Consider the following 23,393-nt stretch of genomic DNA (forward strand, 5'->3'; position numbering starts at 1 on the left):
CGGGGCTGTGTGACTTGGGACGTGTGTTGTTTAACCTCTGAGCCACCATTTCCTCAGCAACATAGTGGGAGAGCCACACTCACACTTTGTCAGCAGCTCTGCGCCCCACCCAGGGGCTCTGTAGTTTGCGTGCTCAGCTCCATCCTCACGCCTAGCATGCCTTTGGGTGATGGCCCGATGCCCTGTGGGTTCTGACCGCGTCACCCGATGTGCTGGGTGGGCCGTCCCTCTGCCCCCTGCCCTGGGAGGGTAGGGTGCCATGCAGAGAACACAGCAGTGGGACCACTGACAGGCTGGTCCACTGTCCACTGCACGGCCTCTGGAGACCCTGCTCTTTCAGATGAGGGCAGGCCAGCAGGCCGGCTCCGGTCACGAGGCGGTAGCTCTAGGCAGCTGCCTTGACATGGTGGTACCCTGTTCCATGCATGTCCCTGCTGAGGGCCATGGGGAGCTGCTGTGTTTGTCCCACTTTTTAAAGAGACACACGGTTTGCTGTTTGGAGACACTGCCCTGTGGTAATTAGGGGTGTGACTTGGGCAGCTGGCGAAGGTGTTTGCTGGTCCTCGCAGCTCTGCTCCAGCGTTGAGGTTGTCAGAGGCAGAGGACAGGCGCAGCCCAGCAGCACCGCGGCGAGGACTCCCAGGGCTGCAGAGTGCTGGTGAAGGAGAGCGGTGAGCCTGCCTCTCCCGGAACTCGGTGCAGTGTGTATGCCGTCATGGGGCTGAGTGAGAGCGAGTGTGAACATCCCAGTGTGTGCTGGAGAATGGAACTAAGTGGGACAGGAAGTGAGGAAACAGAAATTACATAAACAACCTGGGCCTCCGGGTGAGCACCGGGGGATTATGCCTGTAATTGTGACATTTTAGGAAAGTGACTCTGCCTCCATGGAAGACAGCAGAGTGCCTGAGGACCTGGCCCAAGTCTCCAGCATCAGAACATTCAGGGAGGGGCTCTAAAAGCCCCTGACTTTGCAGAGTTATAATTTGTCCTGTGGGAAATGATGTGGTTCTCTGAGTCATTTCCATGGGAACAGAATCATTTTTGGAGGAGGAAGTATTCCCAGAAAAAGGCACCCCTGGTGTTAGCATGGGCCCAGCATGGAGGTGCAGGTGCTGGATGGGGCCAAGCTTTGCTAGGCTCTCAGGGGTGTGGGCGGGCAGGGAGGGTGCGGTGCCACCGCTTTCTTTCTTTCTTTTTTTTTTTTTTGTATTTTTCTGAAGCTAGAAACGGGGAGAGACAGTCAGACAGACTCCCACATGCGCCCGACCAGGATCCACCCGGCACGCCCACCAGGGGACAACGCTCTGCCCACCAGGGGGTGATGCTCTGCCCCTCCGGGGCGTCGCTCTGTCACGACCAGAGCCACTCTAGCGCCTGGGGCAGAGGCTGGTCAGCATGTTCACAAGCATCTGAAAAATAAACCCACCTTTTAACTGGAAAAGTTAGATATGGAGAAAATAAAGTCAACTTATGATAAAGACAAAAGAATTAGTAAAAATGAGTGAGCAGATTAAGAAACCGAGTTAAGTAAACTTTTTTTTTTTTTTTTTTTTTTTTTTTTTTTTTTTTTTTTCATTTCTGAAGCTGGAAACGGGGAGAGACAGTCAGACAGACTCCCGCATGCGCCCGACCGGGATCCACCCGGCACGCCCACCAGGGGCGATGCTCTGCCCACCAGGGGGCGATGCTCTGCCCATCCTGGGTGTCGCCATATTGCGACCAGAGCCACTCTAGCGCCTGAGGCAGAGGCCAAGGAGCCATCCCCAGCGCCCGGGCCATCTTTGCTCCAATGGAGCCTTGGCTGCGGGAGGGGAAGAGAGAGACAGAGAGGAAAGCGCGGCGGAGGGGTGGAGAAGCAAATGGGCGCTTCTCCTGTGTGCCCTGGCCGGGAATCGAACCCGGGTCCTCCGCACGCTAGGCTAAGTAAACTTTTAAGTACGTCTCAGAGGAGTGTTTAATAATGTCTGTAAAACAGACCAATATTTCTTAAGTAGAACCAACAACATGAGTGAAAATAGCAATCCTTCACTGTTTTTGAGCAAAGGAGAAATTTACAGATTTGAATAGAAGATAAATGCCAAAATTGCCTCAAGATGAGGTTCAGAAATTATAACCTGAATGGATCCACAATTTGGGGATAAATTCCAACATTGTCAGAAGTCTTACTTTTCATTATAGTTCTAAGGCCAGAGCATGTCTTGCCAGGGAATTCTTTCAGTCTTGCAAAGCGCATTCTGCTGTACGAGCTGCTCAGCTGGAGAGAGAAGTAGAGAACGCAGCACAGTGTTGACAGCCGGACCCTGGACTCTTGTCTCCCCTACTCCACCCGGCCTGTTTCCATCTAATCATTAGTGACCCCTGTGGGCGCGGTGCTGTGTGTCTGATTCCCATTCTCCATGTGGAGAGGTGTGTGTATGAGGCTCTGTGAGTTTGGGGTGGGTCATGCTCAGCAGGCCCCCCAGCCCCTGGTGCGGTGCCTGGCCTGGGAGGCGCAGGTGTGAGCATATATTGAGTAGAGGAATTGTTTATATTCATTAACATGAAAGTCGGCACCTATAAAAATGATATTGGAATCTAATTTCACTTACAGTATAAACAAACATCCTTCATAAATTCTCGAAAACTTAAGCCATTACTATATTGAATAAAAATATTCTAGGCAAATATTTTTTACACCAGGAATTTTGAATTGGTGTATGATTTATTAATCACTTTTGTCGGGGCCTCACTTCGTTAGAAGGGCCTACGACCTCGGCCCCTGGTTATGCTTATGGCTGAGATATGTCACTGTGACAGGACAGGCACACAGCTCGGTTGGTGAGGGGACAGAGCCCAGGCTCCTCGGGGCCACGTGGAGTGTGCTCCTTTTATCAGTGGGGGCACTGCCATGTTTCTGCCCAGGGAAGCCCCGTGGACACCCCGAGCCAGGGGTTTTATTGGGGGCAGGTCACAGGGGCACTCTCCACCATCCCAGAAGGAAAGCTGAGTCCCTAGAAGCTTGTTGTTTGTACAAGTAGTCTGGGCAGGCTGGCATGGAGGCACAGCTTTGTCACTTAGGGACTGTCTTAGAGCCAAGTTCCAGGTGCCAGCCAAGTGTCAGCCTTTACCCCGCAGCTGGCCCCTCGCAAGCCAGGTGCATGGTACCTCTGCCCTTCTCGTTGCTGCCCATGCCCAGCACAGAGTAATGCTGGGACAGGTGGTACCTGGAGAGAGTCAGCGCTGCTCTTCCCGAGTTTACCAGACGGGAAAAAACAACTCCGCTCTTAATGAAATAGGAATAAAAGAGTCCTGCCCTTAACATCCTGAGGAATATCTCAAACCAGCAACCAACAAGCCCTGGGGAGACGCTGGGGACGGCTGCTTCAACCCCACTACACTTCTGTTCTGCAAGACGAATAGCCAGTGTCCAGTGCAGGGTCCTCTTCCCTACCATCCAGCATGAACAAACACAGGCACACACATGCACACACACACGCACACACTGTGGATGTGAAAAATGGGCTTTCTGAACATGGGGCCCTTCCCAGCGTGAACTAGTGCTGTAACCGTGTGTGCCCTGAAGGCATTGGCAGGTTCCACTGCCTCCCTGTGCAGACAGCCTGGCACAGGGTGCAGGAGGAAAGGGGGCCAGTGCAGGTCAGTCAGAGACCCTTTGCCTGGGTAAGACCTATGAGCCAGGTGAGTGACCAGAGTGGACAGACTGGCTGTGGTTCCTGCCGTCTGAGACCCAGGTTTGAATGCACCAGGCATGAAAGGAAGCCCCCTCCCCCAAGAATTCCCAACCACTCATCTGGTCAAATCAAAAGAATTTAGATTGCTTTTGTGACAGGAGCACCCAGAGCCCAGGACCTCACTCGTGACAGTGCCAGCGCTCTGTGGGGCGGCCTGTTGTGAGCACAGCCTGAAGCCGCAGGTGTGTCTGAAAGGCAGGTGAGAGCAGAGAAAGCTCTGTCACAAAGAACCCACACAAACCACAATGAAAGTGTCCTTGTGGAAGCAGCGATGAGGACAGTAACGGTCTAGCAAGCATAATGCGTCTTCCAATTCGTAGTGAAGAACTGGAGATGGAGACAGACGTGTGCCCTCACCAGTGTGTCTCAGTGAGGCCGACCCAACACAGGCCCGTCCTGTGCTCCTGCAGGGCACAGTGCTGCCTGACCTTTCTGGAGAGCCCGTGACTGATTTGTGTCAGGGGCCTTGCCTTCCATTTGGTAATTCCCTTTTTTGTAATTGTGGGAAAACAGGTTGTCAGAGCTGTCAGTGCTTAAACAGCCGCCTTAGGAGAGCAGTTTACTAGGTTATGAGACCCTGCTGGTTGTGATGTAATGACCGGAGCTCATTATATATCTGCGAATAATAGTTAATGACGTGAGAAAATGTTCTATGTGTGCATGAAAGCTTGATCTGCAGTTATATCCGTCTACATAGGTATGTTCACTTAAACACGTGCAAGTACATCTGTGTACGGATATGCATGTAAAATACACACATTCCACGTGTACATGTGTCTAACCTGCATCCATGCATGCCTATAAGGTGCACACATATATAAAGTGCACACATGATCTACACACATGTAAAGCACGCACACTATCTTCTACATACATATAGATATAAAGCGTCTGTGTGTACATGCGTCCAACATCACACATTCAGATGAATCTGCACACACCTGCATACATGCACCCATAGAAAATACACCTATCTGTGTACATATATTTGTACACACATGTAAATGACTCCAATTTTGCTTGTGTTATGTGCACAGAAAAGCAACAGAAACAAACCAGCTTTAGCATTATTTCATTTTGGGTAGTACAGTCATGGACATTTTGTTTCTGTGCTGTCACAACCGTGGCAGAGTCCACATCCTTTCTGTCTGGAGAGCATGGTTTCTTCGCTTGGGCCAGCGCCCAAGGGAAGGAAGGAAGGCCCCTCAAAAGGAGCCTGGCTTGGGGTGGCACTCCCATGAGGCTGGGCCTTGCGGTCACTGACCTTCCTCTGGGCCCCACGGTGGGTGTCCCTTTGTCCTGAGATCCCTTGGCTGATACACGTATGCTTACACAGACACATATATGCACACATTGTGTGGCCCTTAGAGGTGAGAAGTGGGTCCTGCTTGCCTGAGGACCCTCAGTGCCCAGAGGTGCCTGTGTACACTGGGAACTGTTCATAATTCTTCCTGGACGAAGGCTGAAGGCTGCAGCTTGGGATGTGTGGGGAGGGAGGGGAGTGGGCTCTGCGCACAAACATGCATGCACACATACATGCACGCACTCACACAAATACATACTCCCCTCACACAAATACATGCTCCCCTCACACATGCATACACACACACACAAATACACTCCCCTCCCCCTCATATGCACACACACATGCGTGCATTCACACACACAGGTACACACCCCCTCACACATGCATACACACATGCACGCACTCACACACAAATACACCCCCCTCACATGCACACACACATGCATGCACTCACACGCAAATACATGCCCCCTCACACATGCATGCACACATACACATATACACCCCCTCACATATGCACACACACATGCATGTACTCACATACAAGTACACACTCCCCTCACACATGCACACACACATACACGCACACACACACACACTTGCGCGCCCCCCACCCTTCACCCCACCCTTGGTTCAGAAGCTGCATAGTGCTGCTGAGACCGCCCCTTTCCTTGGCTTAGCAGCATGGTGGAGGCTTCTTAGTCTACTTTATCCAGCCCATTGGTCGCTTTCGGTGTCTGCATTTCCTCTGTGTCATCAGGGGTTGGATGAGGTAATTTCTGAGTGACCGGGTGGGAGCTGTGTGCAAACTGGGCTGGGTCCAGTAGGCAACCTTTGAGCCTTCTCCCAACTGGCCTCCATGTCCCTGGGACCAGCCCTCCTGGGGGTCCTCCACAGCCCAGCCATGGCCCCAGCTGGCACCCTCACTGTGCCAACCACAGCCTCCAGGGGTCTAAGGTAGAGAAACTGGGAAGAATGCTAAAGAACTTTCAGGCATCTGTGGTTTGCAAAGACAAGAGGACAGGTGGCAACACAGCCTGTTCCTGGTGGACAGGCCTTGGAGCAGGCACTCCCTGGGTGGTCATTCTGCTGGACATGGGCTCTGACGGTTCACTGCAGCTTTAGAGTTTGTGTGGGGAGTGGAGAGAAAACAGCACTGGCGCATCTGTTGGGGACCTGTCCCTTCTAGCATTCTGTCCTTGGGAGTGTGCTGTTGACGACCCTGAGGTGTCAGCATCTCGGGTAGGCCGAGAAGCGTCCCTCTGTCATCTTATTAGCCAGGACCTCTGGGAGGACAGGGAAGCATCTTTGTTTCTCTTTGGCCACCCCAGCCCACTGTCCTGCGCCGTGCATGGTGGGGGTGTGGGTGGAGGGGCATGCCCCAGGGCACGGGAGTCTTGGATACATAGGTGCCTGCTCATGCCGGCACCTGGAGGTCCAGCCTCCTCTTGGACAAACCGATTGCTGCCTGACGCCCTGCTGCACCCTCCCCTCCACTACAGGCACGTCCTGCCCATGGGGCACAGGAGTGGCCGCGGGCTGCCTGTCTCTTTTGGGATGACTCCCCTGCAGTGCTGGGTGGCCCTCAGTGGGTTAATGGCTCTGTTTGGGTTTGTATTTCATCCTGTGCTCGTCTGAAGCAGCAAATGTCATGAAATGCCAAAGTAAAGATCAATTGTCTCTTTCTTTATGATTTCAAGACATTTTAAAGACAAAATTGGGTCAGTTGAAAACTAATCTTTTAAGTGGGTGGTTCTGTTTCCATGGGTTGCTGCAGTTTTGTGTGAGTTTTGCATGGCTGCGTGGGGCGTGGTGTGGGTCCACGTGGCCATGTGAGGTGTGGTGTGTCTTTAAAATCAATAAAAAATAAACATTAAATAAAAAGATCTAATATTTTAAAAAGAGGAACATCCCGTCCATTTTATTAACTGTCCAACTTTGAGTTCATATAAATTTGATGATGTTGAGCATAAATGGTGGGTTATAATTTGTCGTGGCCACTTTTAAGTAAAAAAAATAGCTTGCAACTAATTCCAAAGCAAAATTATAAAAATCCTTCCATGTTTTTATAAGAAACTGTATGTGATGGCTGCATGTTAATATGCTTGTGGTGGTATAGGGGAGCCTCTGCAGGGTCGGCCCAGGACTGAGCAGGCGGCACGCCCCTGCGGGGGCAGCCCAGGGTCTAAGTGCCAGGCGCAGGCCCAGGGCCCACTCTGCCGCTTCCCAGGGACCCTGTCCCAAGCCCCGATGCTGTCGTCCCGTCCCGTACTATCGCACCACTGGAGCCCCGGACGCAGCCAGCTCCCCGTGAAGCAGGGCTGACGTGCTGCTGGGACAGTGCCCGTGGTTCTGCTAGGTGGCTTTTAGGACACTCCTTGTCTCAGCGGGAACAGGTCAGGCTCCTCCAGGCTGTGCCTTGTGGGCTGCTCCTGGGCCTGCGCCCTCCGCCTGGGCACCTCCTGCTGCTGGCAGGTCACTCCAGGACAGCGAGCGTGGCTGCAGGGATGGCTGTGGTGTGATGCCCGTGCGCCCTTGTCAGCGCTGCATGTGCCACGCTGTGACATTTCACTGCTCAGCAGTGTTAGACAGGCTGCGCAGGGAAGTGCATCCTGAGTACCACCGTGGGCTCCGAACATCCTTCCTGGAAGGGACCCAAAGGATGTGGCCTTTTCCCTCCCTCCCCCTTCCTTTCATTAAAGGAGTTTCTCTTGTCTAGTGGGCGGTTGACATTTTAACCCAGGACTCAACCCTCTTCTCTTGCCTGGAACACAGCCCCGGGCACAGCACTGTTCTTTCCCAGAGGGTTCTTGCCTGTGCCTCCCTCAGGTGACTCCGCCTACAGGTGGGGTCAAGGGCAGCCGAGAGCTGTACTTCCACAGGCCTTTCTCTCCCTTGCTTGTTTCTGCCCAGGAATTAATCTTACTGTTAAAGAAAAAATTAGGCCCACCATTCAGATCGTTTATTGAAAGGCTCTGATTATCTCATTAATGGTATTTGATATCTACAGCAGATAAACTTGGAGAGGCTCATCTGCTCAGTCCCTGAAGCAATGTAATTACATCTTGGATCTTATTGCAGTGTTTCCCTCTCAGCTGTCACATGCTCCAGTCTGCAGCCTTCTGTGGACACCTGCAGGAACCTGGTCTGGAAATAGCATTACACTGCCTGAGGGTGGGCCCGAGCACCTTGGGAAGTGCTTCTGACCAGAGGTGTAGGGAAGGCTGCCTGGCAGAGATACTGTTGTAGACAGCCCCCTGGGCTTCCAGGGCTTATGGCCACCCTTCTGTGGAAGGTCTGACTGAGGGTGAGACTCGAGGGTGTTTCTAGGTGGTGAGACTTGGAGGGATGGTGTCACTCTGATAGTTTGTCACTTACATGGCTGTGAAGGCTTGAGCTGTTTTGCATAAATCTTGGATGAAAGAGAAAACAAATGGGAACTGATGGCCCAGGAGAGTAGTTGTCCCCTCCCCCGCCCCCATGTCCCCCAGTTGTGTTCCTAGGTCTTGTCCCGAGGCTGCTCCTGTTGAACCAAAATCAGCTGGATTGACCACCCAGCTCCTGGGCCTTCTTTATGGAAAGTACCCATTGGACCCCCTGGTGGTTCCACCCACTCTCCTGTGTGCTTTTCTTCTCATTTAACCATGGCCTGGTTTCTGATGTGACTATCACACATTCCCAGGCCTCCATCTAGACCTGGCTGATCGGGCCACGAGGCCCCTTTGGGAAGTGCACTGGTCAGTCAGGTAGGAGTGTGTAAAGCCTGGGCCTGGGCCTGGGCATTGGGAGAGGAAGTAGTGAGTGGCCTTGAGGTTCTTGGATCCCAGCTTCCGGGGGAAAATGAGGCTCAGTGAAGTGAAAAGACCCTAAAACACAATGCTGGGGGCAGTCCAGTTGGGCTGGCACTCCTCTTTTGTCTGACTCTGTAGCCAATGTGTCTGTCCTTGTCTCCACTGCTTGCCTTGCGTCCAGTGGCCTCACGTTGTGTCCCCAGGGCCCATCTGGGTCCTTCCTAGGAGATTAGGTTCAGTGGCAGGAGACCTCTAGTGTCTGAGGCTGTAACGTGCCTCTGGCAACCAGAGCCTCGGGCCACAGGCACAAAGAGCCCCGGCTGCTCTGGAGTCTGAGCTAGAACTTCATGGCCACCCGCCCCTGTGGGACTGTGCGGGGCCACTTAGCTCTTTGAGCCCTCCCTTTTCAGGACCAGAATGCTTAAGCCCAGAGAGTGCCAGTGAGCAGACACCTGTGGGAGTTGCTTTCTGGCATCCAGCTCACCTTGGTCAGTGGGAAAAGCCGTTGACCAGCCGGTGTGATGACAGATGTGCACCAGCCCCGTCCCGTCACAGCTCCCAGGTTTGGCTCCCCGTCAGGGCAGAGCAGCTCTCGGTGGGGGCTCCGCCTGTGCAGGGTCCAGCGTGAAGGAAAGAATGCAGCCACTGGGTCCCCGCTGGTCCCCCCCCGCCCCATGCAGGCATGAAGAGCAGAACACAGTAAGCGTGTGACCCGAGCTGGGATGCACGAGGAGCGTGGGCTGCCCTGCAGCCACTGTCAATCCAGAGAGCCCTGGGTCTGTGCAGGGCGTGCGTTTTGTTACCTAATTAGTTTGAGGATTTTCAGGGCAAACACGATAGGATTTCTCAGTTCAATCTTGGGGTGTTTGTTTTTTGAGATAAAGCACACGAAAGAAGTTGCACTGATCCTTTAATTCCTCATGCAAAGAAAAATATTTGCTCTTTTCTCATTTAATGTATCTGGTTCTCAGCTGGGCTGGCGGGGCGGCCAGGTCCAGCCAGCCAGGCCACCGGAACACTGCGGGCACCCCGGCTGGGCTGGCTGCCGCTCCTGAGCAGGGAGCTGAGGACCCCGCTCATCCCTATCTTTCCCAGGGCTCGCTGACTTCTGGGGAGCTGGATGCCACTGCCCCAAGCCCCACCCTCTGTGTCCCAAAACAGGGGTCTCTCCCCACTCAGTGCCTCCGGGCCCAGCAAACTTCGCAGTCAAGACTACACCGCCCCCTCACTGGGCCCAGTGTCTCAAGGTTGTCACTACTGCGAGGGAGGCACAGGTGCTCCATGGAGAGTCACCACTGTCATCCTCACATCATGAAGTGGGAACCCCGTAGATCCCCCATGGGAACCCGCTGTCCTGGTCGAGAGATTGCTGAGGCAGGGCACCTCAGGGTCACCTCCCGCCCTCGCGTACTGAGGCATGGCTGGTGACAGTGGCAGTGAGTGTCCCTGGCCGCTGCTGGCTGTGTGCTGTGTGAGTTCCAGCTGAGGACATGAGGACACAGAGTCCTACCCCTGGGTGCTTGGCCTTGCGGGGCATTGGGTCAGGCAGTGGACAGCGGTGACCTCCAGTGGGGCCTGGTGTTGGCATGTTCTCCCTGAGAAGCTGTGAGCAACGTGTGTCTGCGGCCCTCGGGCCCCTGCCCAGCAGACTGTTCCTCTTGTCCGGGTTGGCACGTCCTTGGGAGCCTCATCAGGCAGCTGTCCAGGTGTTTGTGGACAGCTCTCTGCCTCTCAGATGCCTTGTTCAGCCAGCTTCGAGGCCTCTGGTCATCCCTTCTGGTGGCCCAGCCTGAACTTGGGCCCTTTGGCCGGCCAAGGCCCTTATGAGTCCCACACCAAACTTTGCCGGAAGCCAACCTCATGCGTCTTACCACTGCGGGTGCCTGGTCATCTCTGGGCCCATCTGGTGACCAGTTAGACACCAGGACACTGAGGCTTCTAGAGGCTGGTCCCCCAGATCCATGCTGTCCATGTGACTGCTGGCTCTTCACTGAGGAAACATCTTGGAGGAACCCTTCACACTAGCCTTGGGCACTGGCCACATCGCCCAGATTGCCCACCCACCCTGTGCAGATGTGCACCTCCTGGCAGGAGTTTATGCAGATGTAAACCTCCCGTGCTTCTGGCTGGGGGGCCCCATCCTGTGACTCAGGGCGTGTGTGTTGCCCTGGGGGTACCAGCTCCTGCACTCCCACCTGGGTGTCTCAGGGCGTGTGTGTTGCCCTGGGGGTACCAGCTCCTGCACTCCCACCTGGGTGTCTCAGGGCGTGTGTGTTGCCCTGGGGGTACCAGCTCCTGCACTCCCACCTGGGTGTCTCAGGATGCCGAGCCAGCCCCAACCTCCTCTGCAGCCCCCTTTGGGAGGCAGCTTCCTGACAGGCATCAGTGTGGTTGGACACATTGGTGGCCCCATATTGCTGGCACCTTCGCACACAGGCATGTCTGCATTCTGGCAGCGCTCAGTGCTGAGTTTGTGTCCAGATAATCCCATTGTGATAAACTTCCTGCTGGAGTGTGCACACCAGCCTGTGACCTGTCACAGAGTCCAATACTGTGACAACACCTGTTAACATCATCGCTCCTGGTCAGACCCTCCCGCTCAGCACCAGCCTGTGCGTCTGCATGCACATCCACACAGTCATGTCTTCATGCCTACCGTGGATGGTGCCTCTGTCACTTTGGAGACGGGTAGCTGGCAGTGCAATGATGCTCCAGATGCGGCCCAGCAATTTCTAACACAATTTCCCCTCGTTGGAAGCAGCAGACATAATTTTGGGCAGAAGTTGAGCTGTGTGTATTTAGAAATCAATTGAAAACATCAAATCGCTCAGTCTGAATGGTGTTTCTCCTGGCTGGCCAAGTTGTCTCCACTTATTTTAAGATGGATATACCTGCTTGTGAGACTTGTGTGTGAGGTTGTTTCAGGAAGCATCTCATCACCTGCAGATGTCCCTTGGGTGGCCTCTGGGCCAGGCCTGGGGGTGCTCCTGCCTGGCTTCCCTACCTGCAGCCCTTAGCCTGGGAGCGGTGGCTTGGCCCTTAGGCCCTGGGACTGGGTCTCTGCATTGCTGCTCTGGGCCTGAACCCGGGGCTGGGCCACATGCTGTGTGGTTCTGTGCTGAGATGGCTCACCCGTCCGTGACAGCTTGACCCACACTTGCTGGCCCGCAGCAGCCTTGGTGCTGAGGTGGCAGCAGGACTTGGGATGCCAGTGCCAGGGTCAGGGCCCACTGTCACTTGTTAGCCTGTTCTCACCACCCAGCTCTGAAGTGAGAGGCTGGGCTGAGTAGTCCATGGGCTACCTGGTGCCATGTATCTCCTATGGAGCACATGCACCAGGCGCTCCCATGCTGTCCTGGAACAGTTGGGCTGGGCCCTGGGCTTGTCCCCAAATCTGGACACCTCCTGGCAGGGGTCAAAGAGATTGACCCCTGACCCCGGCAGTCCAGCTTCGTGCTGGGCTCTCTGGACAGATGCCTCGGGGTCCCTCCTGCTGCCCTCATCGGGGGCATGCGCCAGGATTCTGCAAGATAAAAGTCAGCTGAGGCTTTTACCAACTGTCTGTTTCAGGGGTTTGATTTCCCTTTGTTGCTCATGTTTAATTATGGGGAGTTTCTTTGACAGTTGGATTTTTTTGTGGTGTTTTCTTGGGAAGTAGGGGGAGGGAGTGACTGGTATCTTAATTTAAAGTGTCAGAGTCCTCTAGTTTCCAAAGAACTCAGCGGGAGATGCTCTGTGACTAGGACGGATGTCCCTGCTCTGTGAGCTGCTGGTCTGGCGCCTGTTCAGGTCTCTGAATGTTGGTTTTATCAGCAAAGGTGCCAACTGAACATAAGCTGCCTGAGCCCTCTTTATGCCAGCCGCTGCTGGGCACGCACAGCCTGGGGTACGTGGGTGTCTCTGCCCCGCTGCGGCCTGCGGAGCCCTGCTGGGCTGGCTGCTCATGGAGGGAGCTGGCTGGCTGCTTCCCAGCAGGAAGAGCAGAGCCATGGGGCCTGTGGTCAGGCCCATCTGTCCATCTGCCGACCTGCCCACTCATCCACTTATCCACCCCACTCACCCATCAAACCACCTGCTCACTCATCAGCCCACCTGCCCACCCACCTAGCTGCCTAGCCTCCTGCCCATCCATAGCCCCGCATTTGCTGGGACGTGTGCCCTCCTTCCCTCTGCTGAGCAAGATGCCTGTGGGGCCTCATCTGTTGCAGCCTTAGCTGCAACAGGACCTCAGAGTCAGGTGATAAGGGCCCTGAGGGCCCCTGTAGTGACACTGTAAGGCACCCAGGGCTTCCCAGAAGGAGGCAGTGCTGAGATAAAAGAAGACGAGCCACAGACCAGGGGAAGTCTGTGTGAGCACTCTGATGAAGGACTGGTGTCCAGAATACACAAAGAGCTCTTCACACTTGACAATAAGAAAACAACTCATCTAAAAAACTGGGCAAAGGGTCTGAGCAGATGCCTCACAGAGATAGTAAGTGAGCGCACGCAGTGCAGTGGTTTATTTCCTGCCTCGTCTACGGCACATTGCCACGTGAGACGACGCTCACGTCCTGTGTCGTCAGGGAGATGCAAATGAGGTCAGCGGGACAGCCCTGCACACCTGGCGGAGTGGTGAGAACCAGAGCATGGATGGCGCCAGGTGCAGGTGAGGACGTGGAGCAGCAGGACCCTCACCCACGGCTGGGGGGAAGGCAGCGTGGTGCGGCTGCTCTGGAAGATGGGTTGGTGGTTTCTTACAAATCTGAGCATACTGATAGGGAAGGAAAAAAATCTGAGCATACTCTTACCATACGTTCTAGCAAACGCACTCCTTGGTATTGACCTGAAGAAGTTGTATCATATCCATATAAAAACAGACTTACCCACCCCAAGTTACACACTGTGTGGCAGTGCCTTGTAGGGTCAACCAGGACTGGCCTGCTGCATCCACAGGGGGCTCTGCATTCCCTGCGGCCTCTGTGGGGCTGTGTGCACTGTGGGGTCAGGTACAGGTGCCGGCTTTACTCACGGGTACTGCACCATGAGTGCAGTTTGAGGACCTGGAACCTCACCAGTGCCATCACTTTGAGCCCGTTAGATGCTTTGTGACAATTCTGTGTGACACTTGGCGCTTTCCAGTGCTCTTGTCCTTCACATTCTCCCCACATCCCCCTGCACAGCACAGGTCAGTGGCCCTGGCACGGAGGCTGCCCTTAGCTGGGCTGAGCCAGGCAGCAGGAAATGGAACAGTTACAGTGTGGACTACAAGGAAAATGTACTCTGCTACGATCCAACGTCAGCTCCACTTAGACATGGCCTCTGAAAGTGTGTTCCACGTGTGGAATGCCCTGCCGTGCGGCTCCCAGTGGGGAAAGCCTGTGTCTCAGAGCTGTCTGGGGCTGAGCTGTCCCTGTGGGCAGGGGACCTTGACCTTCGTGGTTGCCAGTGGCCTTCCTCACTCTGGATGCCCCCCCCCTGCCCTGTGGTGGCAGAGGACCCTGAGCTCCAGAGGGTCGTAGAACCACCATGAGGGCCTTTTGCAGCCACTACTCCAACCCCAGTCCCATTCAGAAGGACAGAGCTGTATGTCTGACCAGCTATTCCTGCTCTTCCCTCCCATCCTGTCCCAAGGGAGGCCCTATGGCAGCCAGGCCCCCGCTGTCTGTCCCTGCCCGAGCCCGTGGTGGCCGCCCAGACTGTAGGTGGTTCATGCAGCGGTTAGACATGGGAGTGAGGACCGTTGTGGGACACAGTTTCCACCTCTAGGCTGCCAGGGACCTCAGCCCGCAGGTGCTACAGGCTCCTCTCACTTCCCCTCTGTCACAGGGAGCAGTGGCCCCCAGACTTCTCATGTCCCCACTGTGCCCTCCCCAGGCCCCTTCGACAGGGCTGGCTTGCACCCTGTAGATAAACCAGGGGACCTTTCTTCTGTGTGTGATGTCCTTCTCAGTGGGCCCTCCTCAGGGCAGTGTCTCTACAGTTTCTTGTTGGTGACACTGCCTGGCCCCACGATCCACACCCCAGAAAGTGGAGTCTCCACATGTGAGTCAGCTGGCACTGTGCCAGGATGGAAGCACCCGTGTTGCTGAGCGCATGCCTCCCACATGCAGACGGGACAGGCCCGTGCACCGGGCTCCGCGTCTCATACTTCCAGCATCCGGAGGGGTCTCCCTTCAGGGTCCTTCCTTTGGAAAAGAAATAGAAAGTTAATGACAAGGACATTACTCCTCAGGAGCCATTGGGGCTCCCTGGATGACCATCCACTGCTCTGTCTCCAGTTATCTGCCTTCCCAGCACTGTCACCAGCGCTTTGTCCAGCTTGGAAGCTGGCCGTCCATCCCAGCCGGCTGTCACCATCCTCCTATTTTTAGGGCTGGTTTGGTTCAGAACTTGACAAGGTTTTCAGACTAATAACTGGGTTGTCAAAGAACTCGCCCATCACAGATGGTCAGGGAGTGGGGAGGCGGGGAACAGCCCAGAAAGCCCAGATGGCACTGGGGGCTCCCAGCCCACACCCCCTGGGGAGGTGCCACGGCCAGTGGGACCACAGCCATGGGGATCTGACCACATGGTCACCAACTGGACAGCAGCAGATCAGAGCCCAGGAGGATGCGGGAGTGGACCCGGGGAGTCAGATCCCGAGGGAATCACCAGGAAGGAGCGGTGGGACCGTGAGCTGACTTTGTGGGTACCGTCGGGAGCCCGCCGGGCACTAGGTTGCGTTCTGTATGCTTTGGTCTGCTGACTTGATGGGTGTCAAGTATGGCAGGAACAAGGTACGTAAGGTGAGCTTGCACAGGTAGTTTTCTTACCAGGGCCACGGGCCCCTCTGGCGCGTGGCTGGTGCCCGTGCAGGTGCACCGACTCCTCCTGTCATCACTACGGCCTTGGAGGGAGCTGCCCCCAGGCCCCACCTGTGCAGAGAGGACAGTGGTGACGACAGTGTGATGCATGGGGACCTCCTGGGGTGTTCCTCTGTGCCATGTGTAGCTCCAGGTCCTTGATCCTCTGACCCTCCCTCCCAGCCTGGAGGTGGTTGCTGTCACTGTCCCTGCCGCTAAGCTGAGGGACCTGACTTCCATGGTTCCCGGCTGCCTATGCTCTGACCTTGCCCAGCACTGTGGGGACGGTGTGTCTGCCGAGCCAGCCACGGCCTAGTGCCGGCTCCCACCTCCTGTGCCTTGGTCTCCTTACCTGAGGCCTGTCCCCTGGCACAGACAGCAGAGTGGCTGCGCAGCACATGTGTGTGTCAGTGTGCAGTGGACTGTGAATCCCACCACCTTGTCCTGCCACCTGACCCATGTGCCCGCTCGGGGCTCCTGCCTCCCGCTGTCCCAGGCAGACAGTGGAGGTGCAGACGGGCCCAGGAGCCCCATCAGGATTAGTGTGCTCTCTGTGTGCTGGCCCTTGTGAGCTGGCCTGTCTCTTCCCCTCGAGGAGGAGCCCAGACGTGTCCGTATGCCCTTCCCACCGCTGGGCCTCCAGGCCTTCTCTCCCCCACAGGGCCCAGGTGGGAGGCTGTCGCAGGCAGGGGGCCCAGGTCGGGGGTCGGGGGGAGGCAGGTGCAGGACTGTCAGGGTTCCTCAGTGACTCATGTCCAGGACCCTAAGGGCTTATGGGTAGGAGGTTTTCAATATTATGGCAGCCTCATAGGAATGGAGGCAAAAAGATGAAATTAATGTTTTACTTAACCCAGTATCCAAAATACCGTTTTCAACCTGTAATGAATATCAAAATTAAGAAACATCTTACACTTTCCTGTTCAGACTAAGTATTAGATGTCCAGAGGGTTTTCTACTAGAACACGTGCCCACGGAGCCCCGTGTTGGACAGCAGGCAGGAAGGACACAAGTGTCCACGGAGCCCCGTATTGGACAGCAGTCAGGGAGGACACAAGTGTCCACGGAGCCCCGTGTTGGACAGCAGTCAGGGAGGACACAATTGTCCACGGAGCCCCGTGTTGGACAGTAGTCAGGGAGGACACAGTTGTCCACGGAGCCCCGTGTTGGACAGCAGGCAGGAAGGACACAAGTGTCCACGGAGCCCCGTGTTGGACAGCAGTCAGGAAGGACACAAGTGTCCACGGAGCCCCGTGTTGGACAGCAGTCAGGGAGGACACAATTGTCCACGGAGCCCCATGTTGGACAGCAGGCAGGAAGGACACAAGTGTCCACGGAGCCCCGTGTTGGACAGCAGTCAGGGAGGACACAAGTGTCCACGGAGCCCCGTGTTGGACAGCAGTCAGGGAGGACACAAGTGTCCACGGAGCCCCGTGTTGGACAGCAGGCAGGAAGGACACAAGTATCCACGGAGCCCCGTGTTGGACAGCAGGCAGGAAGGACACAGTGTCCATGGAGCCCCGTGTTGGACAGCAGTCAGGGAGGACACAAGTGTCCACGGAGCCCCGTGTTGGACAGCAGTCAGGGAGGACACAAGTGGCCACGGAGCCCCGTGTTGGACAGCAGGCAGGGAGGACACAAGTGGCCACGGAGCCCCGTGTTGGACAGCAGTCAGGGAGGACACAAGTGTCCACGGAGCCCCGTGTTGGACAGCAGTCAGGGAGGACACAAGTGGCCACGGAGCCCCGTGTTGGACAGCAGGCAGGGAGGACACAAGTGGCCATGGAGCCCCATGTTGGACAGCAGGCAGGGAGGACACAAGTGGCCATGGAGCCCCATGTTGGACAGCAGGCAGGAAGGAAGGCCAGGCATACACTTGGTGTAACTGTGCAGGACTAAATATCGGCTGATTCCTGATCGTTTGTCCCTCTGTGGACTGGGCCCACCCCACCCTACCCCAGCACGTGCACACCCTGCTGGCTGGGGGCCGAGGACAGGCTGCCTAGTCTCACTGCTTGGGCCCAGAGCATGCAGCGTGCTGCACAGGCCGTTTCGGGGTGTGGTCACCGAGGGAATGAACAGGTGAATGTGTGAGCGGATGAGCCAAGATCAGGAGATGGTGCCTGTCCCGTGGGCTCTCTGCTCTTTGTTTTGTCCCTAGTGGTGGGTCCCGACTCACAGTTCCATGAGGCACCTGGTGCCAGCAGACAGGACGCTGTCCAGGTCACTTCATTTCTTTGGCAGACACACTCGCTTCCTGTTGTCCGGTGGAGGGCATTGACCTCTATTGAGAACGGGGGTGCTCTGTGAGCCTAGCTCAGGGCCCAGGCACACTCCCTCGAGCAGTCCTGCTTCTGTCAGCTGCACCTGAGGTCGAGAGGTTTTCGTGAGGTTCCAAGAGCACCTGAGTGGTGGTTTTGTGACATGAGCACATGCCCTAGTGCCGCTTAGGGACAGGTCACCTGACTTAGAGACAGACGGGTGATGAGTGGCCTTCCGTTTTACACACTGAGCAGCTTATGGTCGAGTCAATTACTGGGAAATATTTAGGTTAAACCCAGTTCGCTCTGTGTCAGGCCCTAGGCGTTGAAGGCCTGGTTCAAAGATGTTACAGAGCTGTGTCCTCTCCAGCTTCTCGTCAGTCCTCAGAATGACCCGACGGGGCCCTGCCACGTGGGCTCCGGGGCCCTGGGCTGGGGTCCCCCGCAGCCCATGGGTCGACAGTTCCTTCTTTGGACATTTGCCCCAGAGCCACCGTGTGCCAGGTGTCACAGCAGGACAGTAGGGGCCGTTGCTGCCTGCTCTGGGGGTGCTATCAGAGAGAGTGCGGCTTCCCGTTAACTGGTTTGCTGAGCTGTTGTTTCTGGGGTGATGATTTATTCAGCATGAATGCTACCCATGTGACAAGTGTCACCGCCACCCTAACAGTGGTTATAGCAGCCATAGTGGCAGCAGCACCTTGTTCTCTGTATTCTGCGGTAACATACACTCAGCGTGTGCTAACCACCCAGTGAGGAGGGGCATTCCTGTCCTCACAGGGGAAGAAACTGAGGCACGGAGGTACGAGGCTTGCGTCTCTAATAGTGTCTAGGGACGTACCTGTGGAGGTTGTGGGGTCAGGATGGCAGTAAAGCCAGTGCTTGGACCCTGCACCTCGGAGCTGTGGTCTCTCTGCGCCTGCTCACGTCTGCGTCTGTGAGCAGCTGGACAGAGCTCTGGGTTCCTGAGAGGGGACTCGTGCCCACTTTCCTGGAGCCCAAATGCCAGGTGCTCCCACTTCGTTCTTACTGAGGGGGTGGTGTATGCATAGAGATTGTCGTACTTTGCATCTGGTGGTGCAGCTCACCTGAATCTCTGGAAAGAAGCACCCAGAGCACCAGTGTACGTGCACTCCAGTGTCAGGAGGCTCACCTCTTGGAACCTGCCCAGAGGTAAGTCTGCAGCAGGAGGTTTTGTCCGCAGGGTGTCCCTGCAGCCCTGGTTATGGTCATAAGGATGGGGAAGAGCCGGCACAGGACACTGACCTTCCCCTGCTGCCTGCTTCTTCTGCCCCGTGGCTGAGCGAGACTCAGGCCTACTGTTGGCAGGTGGCTCTGATGGGGCCTCCACCGGGATCCATTGGCTAAAAAGGAAGAGCAGCTACACCCACACACTTGGGATGCAACATCCAGCGTGTGCAGAGGACAGTCAGAACTGCCGGTCTCACATAGGGCAGGGGGCAGTCGGAACTGCTGGTGTCACTGAGGATGAGGACATTGCGAGGCCCCCGTCCCGAGATCCTGCGCTGGTACCTGCAGGTTTCCACAGCTCACCGGGCGATGGTGGCGTGCTCAGGGCTGAGACCGCAGACTTCCAGGGGGTGTAGGTGGGGTGGTTCCATCACTCACGGGCCTTCACCGACCGTATGGGACAGTACGTGCCAATGTGGAAGAGTGCATGAATGCGGGCTAGCTGTGGGAGGACGGGTGCCGAGCTGCGGTGCCGCTTGCTGTGGCTTCGTCAACGTGGCGGAATCTCTGGACAAGGGCAGGGACAAATGACGGGGACCTGGCTCACTGATGTCCTACAGCAGCAGTTCTCAACCTGTGGGTCGCGACCCCGGCGGGGGTCGAACGACCAAAACACAGGGGTCGCCTAAAGCCATATTTTAATATTTTAAATATGTATTTTCCGATGGCTTTAGGCGACCCCTGTGTTTTGGTCGTTTGATCCCCGCCGGGGTCGCGACCCACAGGTTGAGAACCGCTGTCCTACAGCGTCAGTGTTGTGAGCAAGCCTCACTTTCGGTTAGATCTGCCAACGTGGTCTTAGTGTTGTGTGTGGGAAAGCGGAGGTTGACACTAACCTGACCTCCATGTGGACTGGGCTGAACATCGAGGGCCCCTCTCTCCTGCCACTGCATTGGAGGGGTCTCCCCTAGGAGCTGGTTCTGCAGTAGTACCCTTGGGCTGTGACCCAGGGACAGGCTTCCGAGCGACAGTCCTTCACTGGAGTGAAGCGGGTACTGCAGAACCATGCACGGCCACCACATGTGCTCGGTTCCCAGATCAGAGACCTCTGCCCAGTGCTTCAGCAAGACCGGCCTTTTGTAAAGAGAAATCTGTACTTAAGGACGTGTTTGACTGTGCTTCCCACCTCCCGTAAAGGTCACCGGGATAGATTTTCCCTCCTTTAGCATTGCAGGCTGGAGGCACTGGGCATTTCTATTCTCCTTCCGTCCCGGGAGCCTGGGGACTAAATCAGGTTCAGAAATTGAGTGTGCGGCGGAATCAGCGCGCTGCTGTAATGGGAGGGGACCGCTCCTCACCTTGCAGGCAGCCAGGTCACGATAATATGAAGCGAAGTGGATTAAAAATAAAACCAAAGGTATTTATTTATGACCCGCTCAGAATTGGATTGGCATCTGTGTAAGTCGCGGCTAATGGTGAAGGACAGCAGCATGATGCTGATATGTCTCCGGGGACGCTGCCGGGGAAATCTGCTCTGCATTCAATTTAAAGGCCCCCAAAGTATCCAAAGTGCAAGAGGAAATGGGATTTAGGGGGAGGGAGAGTGGCTGCCGGGAGACAACACTGGCGGAGCGTGCGAGAGCGAGGGGAGGACCGCCGTGCACAGCTCCCGTGGGAGCCAGAAGCTTGCTTTTGGGAGGATCCGGATCCAAGGCCCCAGGGCATGCAGTGACCGGCCCAGGCCTGGCGCTCGAGTCTGGGCCCTGTATATTCATGGCAGGCGGGCTGTGCCAGGTGGCTGTACCACCCACCATCTACATATGAGGGGGCTCAGTGGGGGGAGGCTCAGAGGGGAGAGGTTCCCTGCCTAAGGCCACACAGTAAATGAGGGCCAGGACCAGGATGTGACCACTGAGCCCTGCTCTCCACCCTGTCTCCCCCGCCCCCCATACCAACCTTGTAGGAACAGGAAGTGCGGTGGATAGAGGCTGGGAACTGCCGGGACTCTGAGTCACAGGTTGCTCCTTTTCCAGGAGGGAGGCATGGGGTTCCTGAGTCTGCCTCTGTCACTCATCACCTGCTGGGAGCTGGTACCCCTCAGAGCCCAGCCACCCTCCTGACTTCTGCAGATCCAGCTTCTTCCAGAAGAGACTGAGGACTCCATCAGGATCGGGGCCCCAGGGCTATGGAACAACGTGGGCCCCTCCCTGGGCTTCTCCTGCTTCCTGGGAGGGAGTCTGGCCGTGGGCTCACCCACCATTCATTCCCCTCTGAGACCTGCTGCCCTGACCACACAGCCCCCAGAGCCCTCCCTGCTCCTGTCAGGCCCTCTGGGTGCCAGGCTTGTGCTTCCCAAACCTACCCCGTCCTTGGGGGGCCACTGGCTGCATTGGGCGTGGACTATGGGGGGGGGCTGGTGTTGGGCACGATGCTGGCGCCTGGGCCTGAGTCTCACAGTGGTGCCTTTCCACAGTGACAGTGTGTTAAGTCACCATCTCTAGGGCCCCTCAGCCTCTGAGCCATGAGCTCACGGAGCAGGCAGGTCCTGTGGGCAGCTCAGTGGCAGCCACCGCGCGAAGGCACGGGGCGGCTGGGAGGCTGGGCTAGGGATGCAGGGCTCCGGTGCCGTCTTCCCTGGAAACACTGGGTGTCAAATGGGTGACTGTAGCAAGGGCTGCCCGGTGTCTGCCTGTCCAGGGTGCGCCCTGTGTCCCTGCCACAGTGTCACCAGATGCACAGAAACCTGGACCTAAGGACCCCGGGGTTAGTGGGTGGCACCTTTCTTTGGATTCTGAGTGGGCTGGGTGGTGGGAGACTCTTGTGCTGTGGCAGCACAGCTAACCAGCCCCACGGGACCAGCGCCTGTGCCCTGGGGTGTTGGGGACACTAGTGGAATGAGGTCACAGCTCCCAGCTTCCCAGCAGATGTGCCTCCCAGGTCTGGGCCTCCTCTTGGCTGCCAGACTTGGGGCATATGGGCCGAGGGGTGGGGACATGATTGATCTGTGGGCTCCTTCGTGTTGGGGGCCAGGAAAGCGCACCGTCCTGTGACTCAGCCCGGCTGGCTGGTGCATTGTCTCGGTCCCACTGAGAGGAGCCCTGTCCTGCACCCCACTGTGTCACTTGTCTGACTTGGCTTGTCTGTCTCCCCAGGAGCTGCTGCTCTTCCTTCAGAACCTGCCCACGGCCCACTGGGGTGATGAGGACGTCAGCCTGCTGCTGGCCGAGGCCTACCGCCTGAAGTTCGCCTTTGCCGACGCCCCCAACCACTACAAGAAATGAGTGTGGGCCCGGCAGCAGGCCCCACAGGTCCCGACTGACTGCAGGCCTGTGGCCAAGGAGACGCCTTGCTGGGTGGCCCTTCCTTCAGGGTGCTGCCAAGATGGTGCCAGGCGCGGCCCAGGGCCTGGCCAGGGTGGGCTGCCCATTGTCTGAGATACCAAAGAGAGCCTGGAGAGGGTCCTGGCTGTTCAGGGGCCAGCGAGTGGTCAGGTCCTGGAGCATCCTTGCCAAATGACCATGTCCTGGAGACCCCAGCTCACGGCATCCCTTCTTGGAGAGGCCTGTATCTGGGCGCCAGGGCAGAGGGAGACGGTCACCATCTTGTACCTACTTTGAAGTGCAAAAATTCTATCTCTGGGTGAAAGAGAATAAAATATAGGAACTAGTAAGCGAAACGTTGCCCTGAGCTGGGTCCGTGTCCTCACACAGCCGGGCTCCGTCCCTGGGCAGCTCTGAGCCTGGCCGCGCACAGTCTGCTTCACGCTCCGCTAGAAAGTGGCCGCGCCCAGTGCAGGCTGCCGCCAGCCAGGCGGGGGCCTCGAAATCACTTTACTTTCTGTCTCCAGCCTCTGAAAAGAGAGCCCCCGGTTCTGCTGGTCCCAGTCAGGTGACCCGCAGGGTGAGAGGTGAGGAGCCCACACAGGCTCAGGTGGGGCTGCTGCTCGGACAGATGGACAGACGGGGTGCAGCCCCTGGGATAGGATCTGTGAACCAGCTGTACCCAGCCTTCCACAGCAGGCCAGAGAGGACTGAGCTTCTGAGACTCCCACGGTCTGCTCCCCTTGCCAGATCTCCACCTGGGGCTGTGGAGGCTCAGTGGATTCCACTGGGGCGGCGAGCCCAGGTGAGGAGTCCTGGACAGGCTTGCTTTCCATGCTTCCTATAGTCACAGAGAATCACCTGTCACAGATGAGCAGCCTCTGACCCTGAGCCCAGGACAGGCACCTGTCCTCAGTGACACTGGCCAGTTCTGGGGCAGCCACACCACCACTGTCCTTGCATGACCGGGAGGCTGCA

General features: G+C 56.5%; 1 protein-coding gene across 1 annotated transcript in view; it reads left to right on the forward strand.

The window, feature by feature from the left end:
• The window catches only part of TBC1D22A (TBC1 domain family member 22A), a 214,955-nt gene extending 192,190 nt beyond the window's left edge, over positions 1-22,765 (forward strand). The window contains exon 13 of the mRNA XM_066358713.1: positions 22,248-22,765. Within this exon, the coding sequence (XP_066214810.1) occupies positions 22,248-22,376 (129 nt within the window). The 3' untranslated portion in view covers positions 22,377-22,765. The remainder of the gene's footprint in view (positions 1-22,247) is intronic.
• The last annotated feature ends 628 nt before the right edge of the window (positions 22,766-23,393 follow it).

Source organism: Saccopteryx leptura, chromosome 1 (assembly GCF_036850995.1).
Source record: "Saccopteryx leptura isolate mSacLep1 chromosome 1, mSacLep1_pri_phased_curated, whole genome shotgun sequence".
Lineage (NCBI taxonomy): Eukaryota > Metazoa > Chordata > Mammalia > Chiroptera > Emballonuridae > Saccopteryx > Saccopteryx leptura.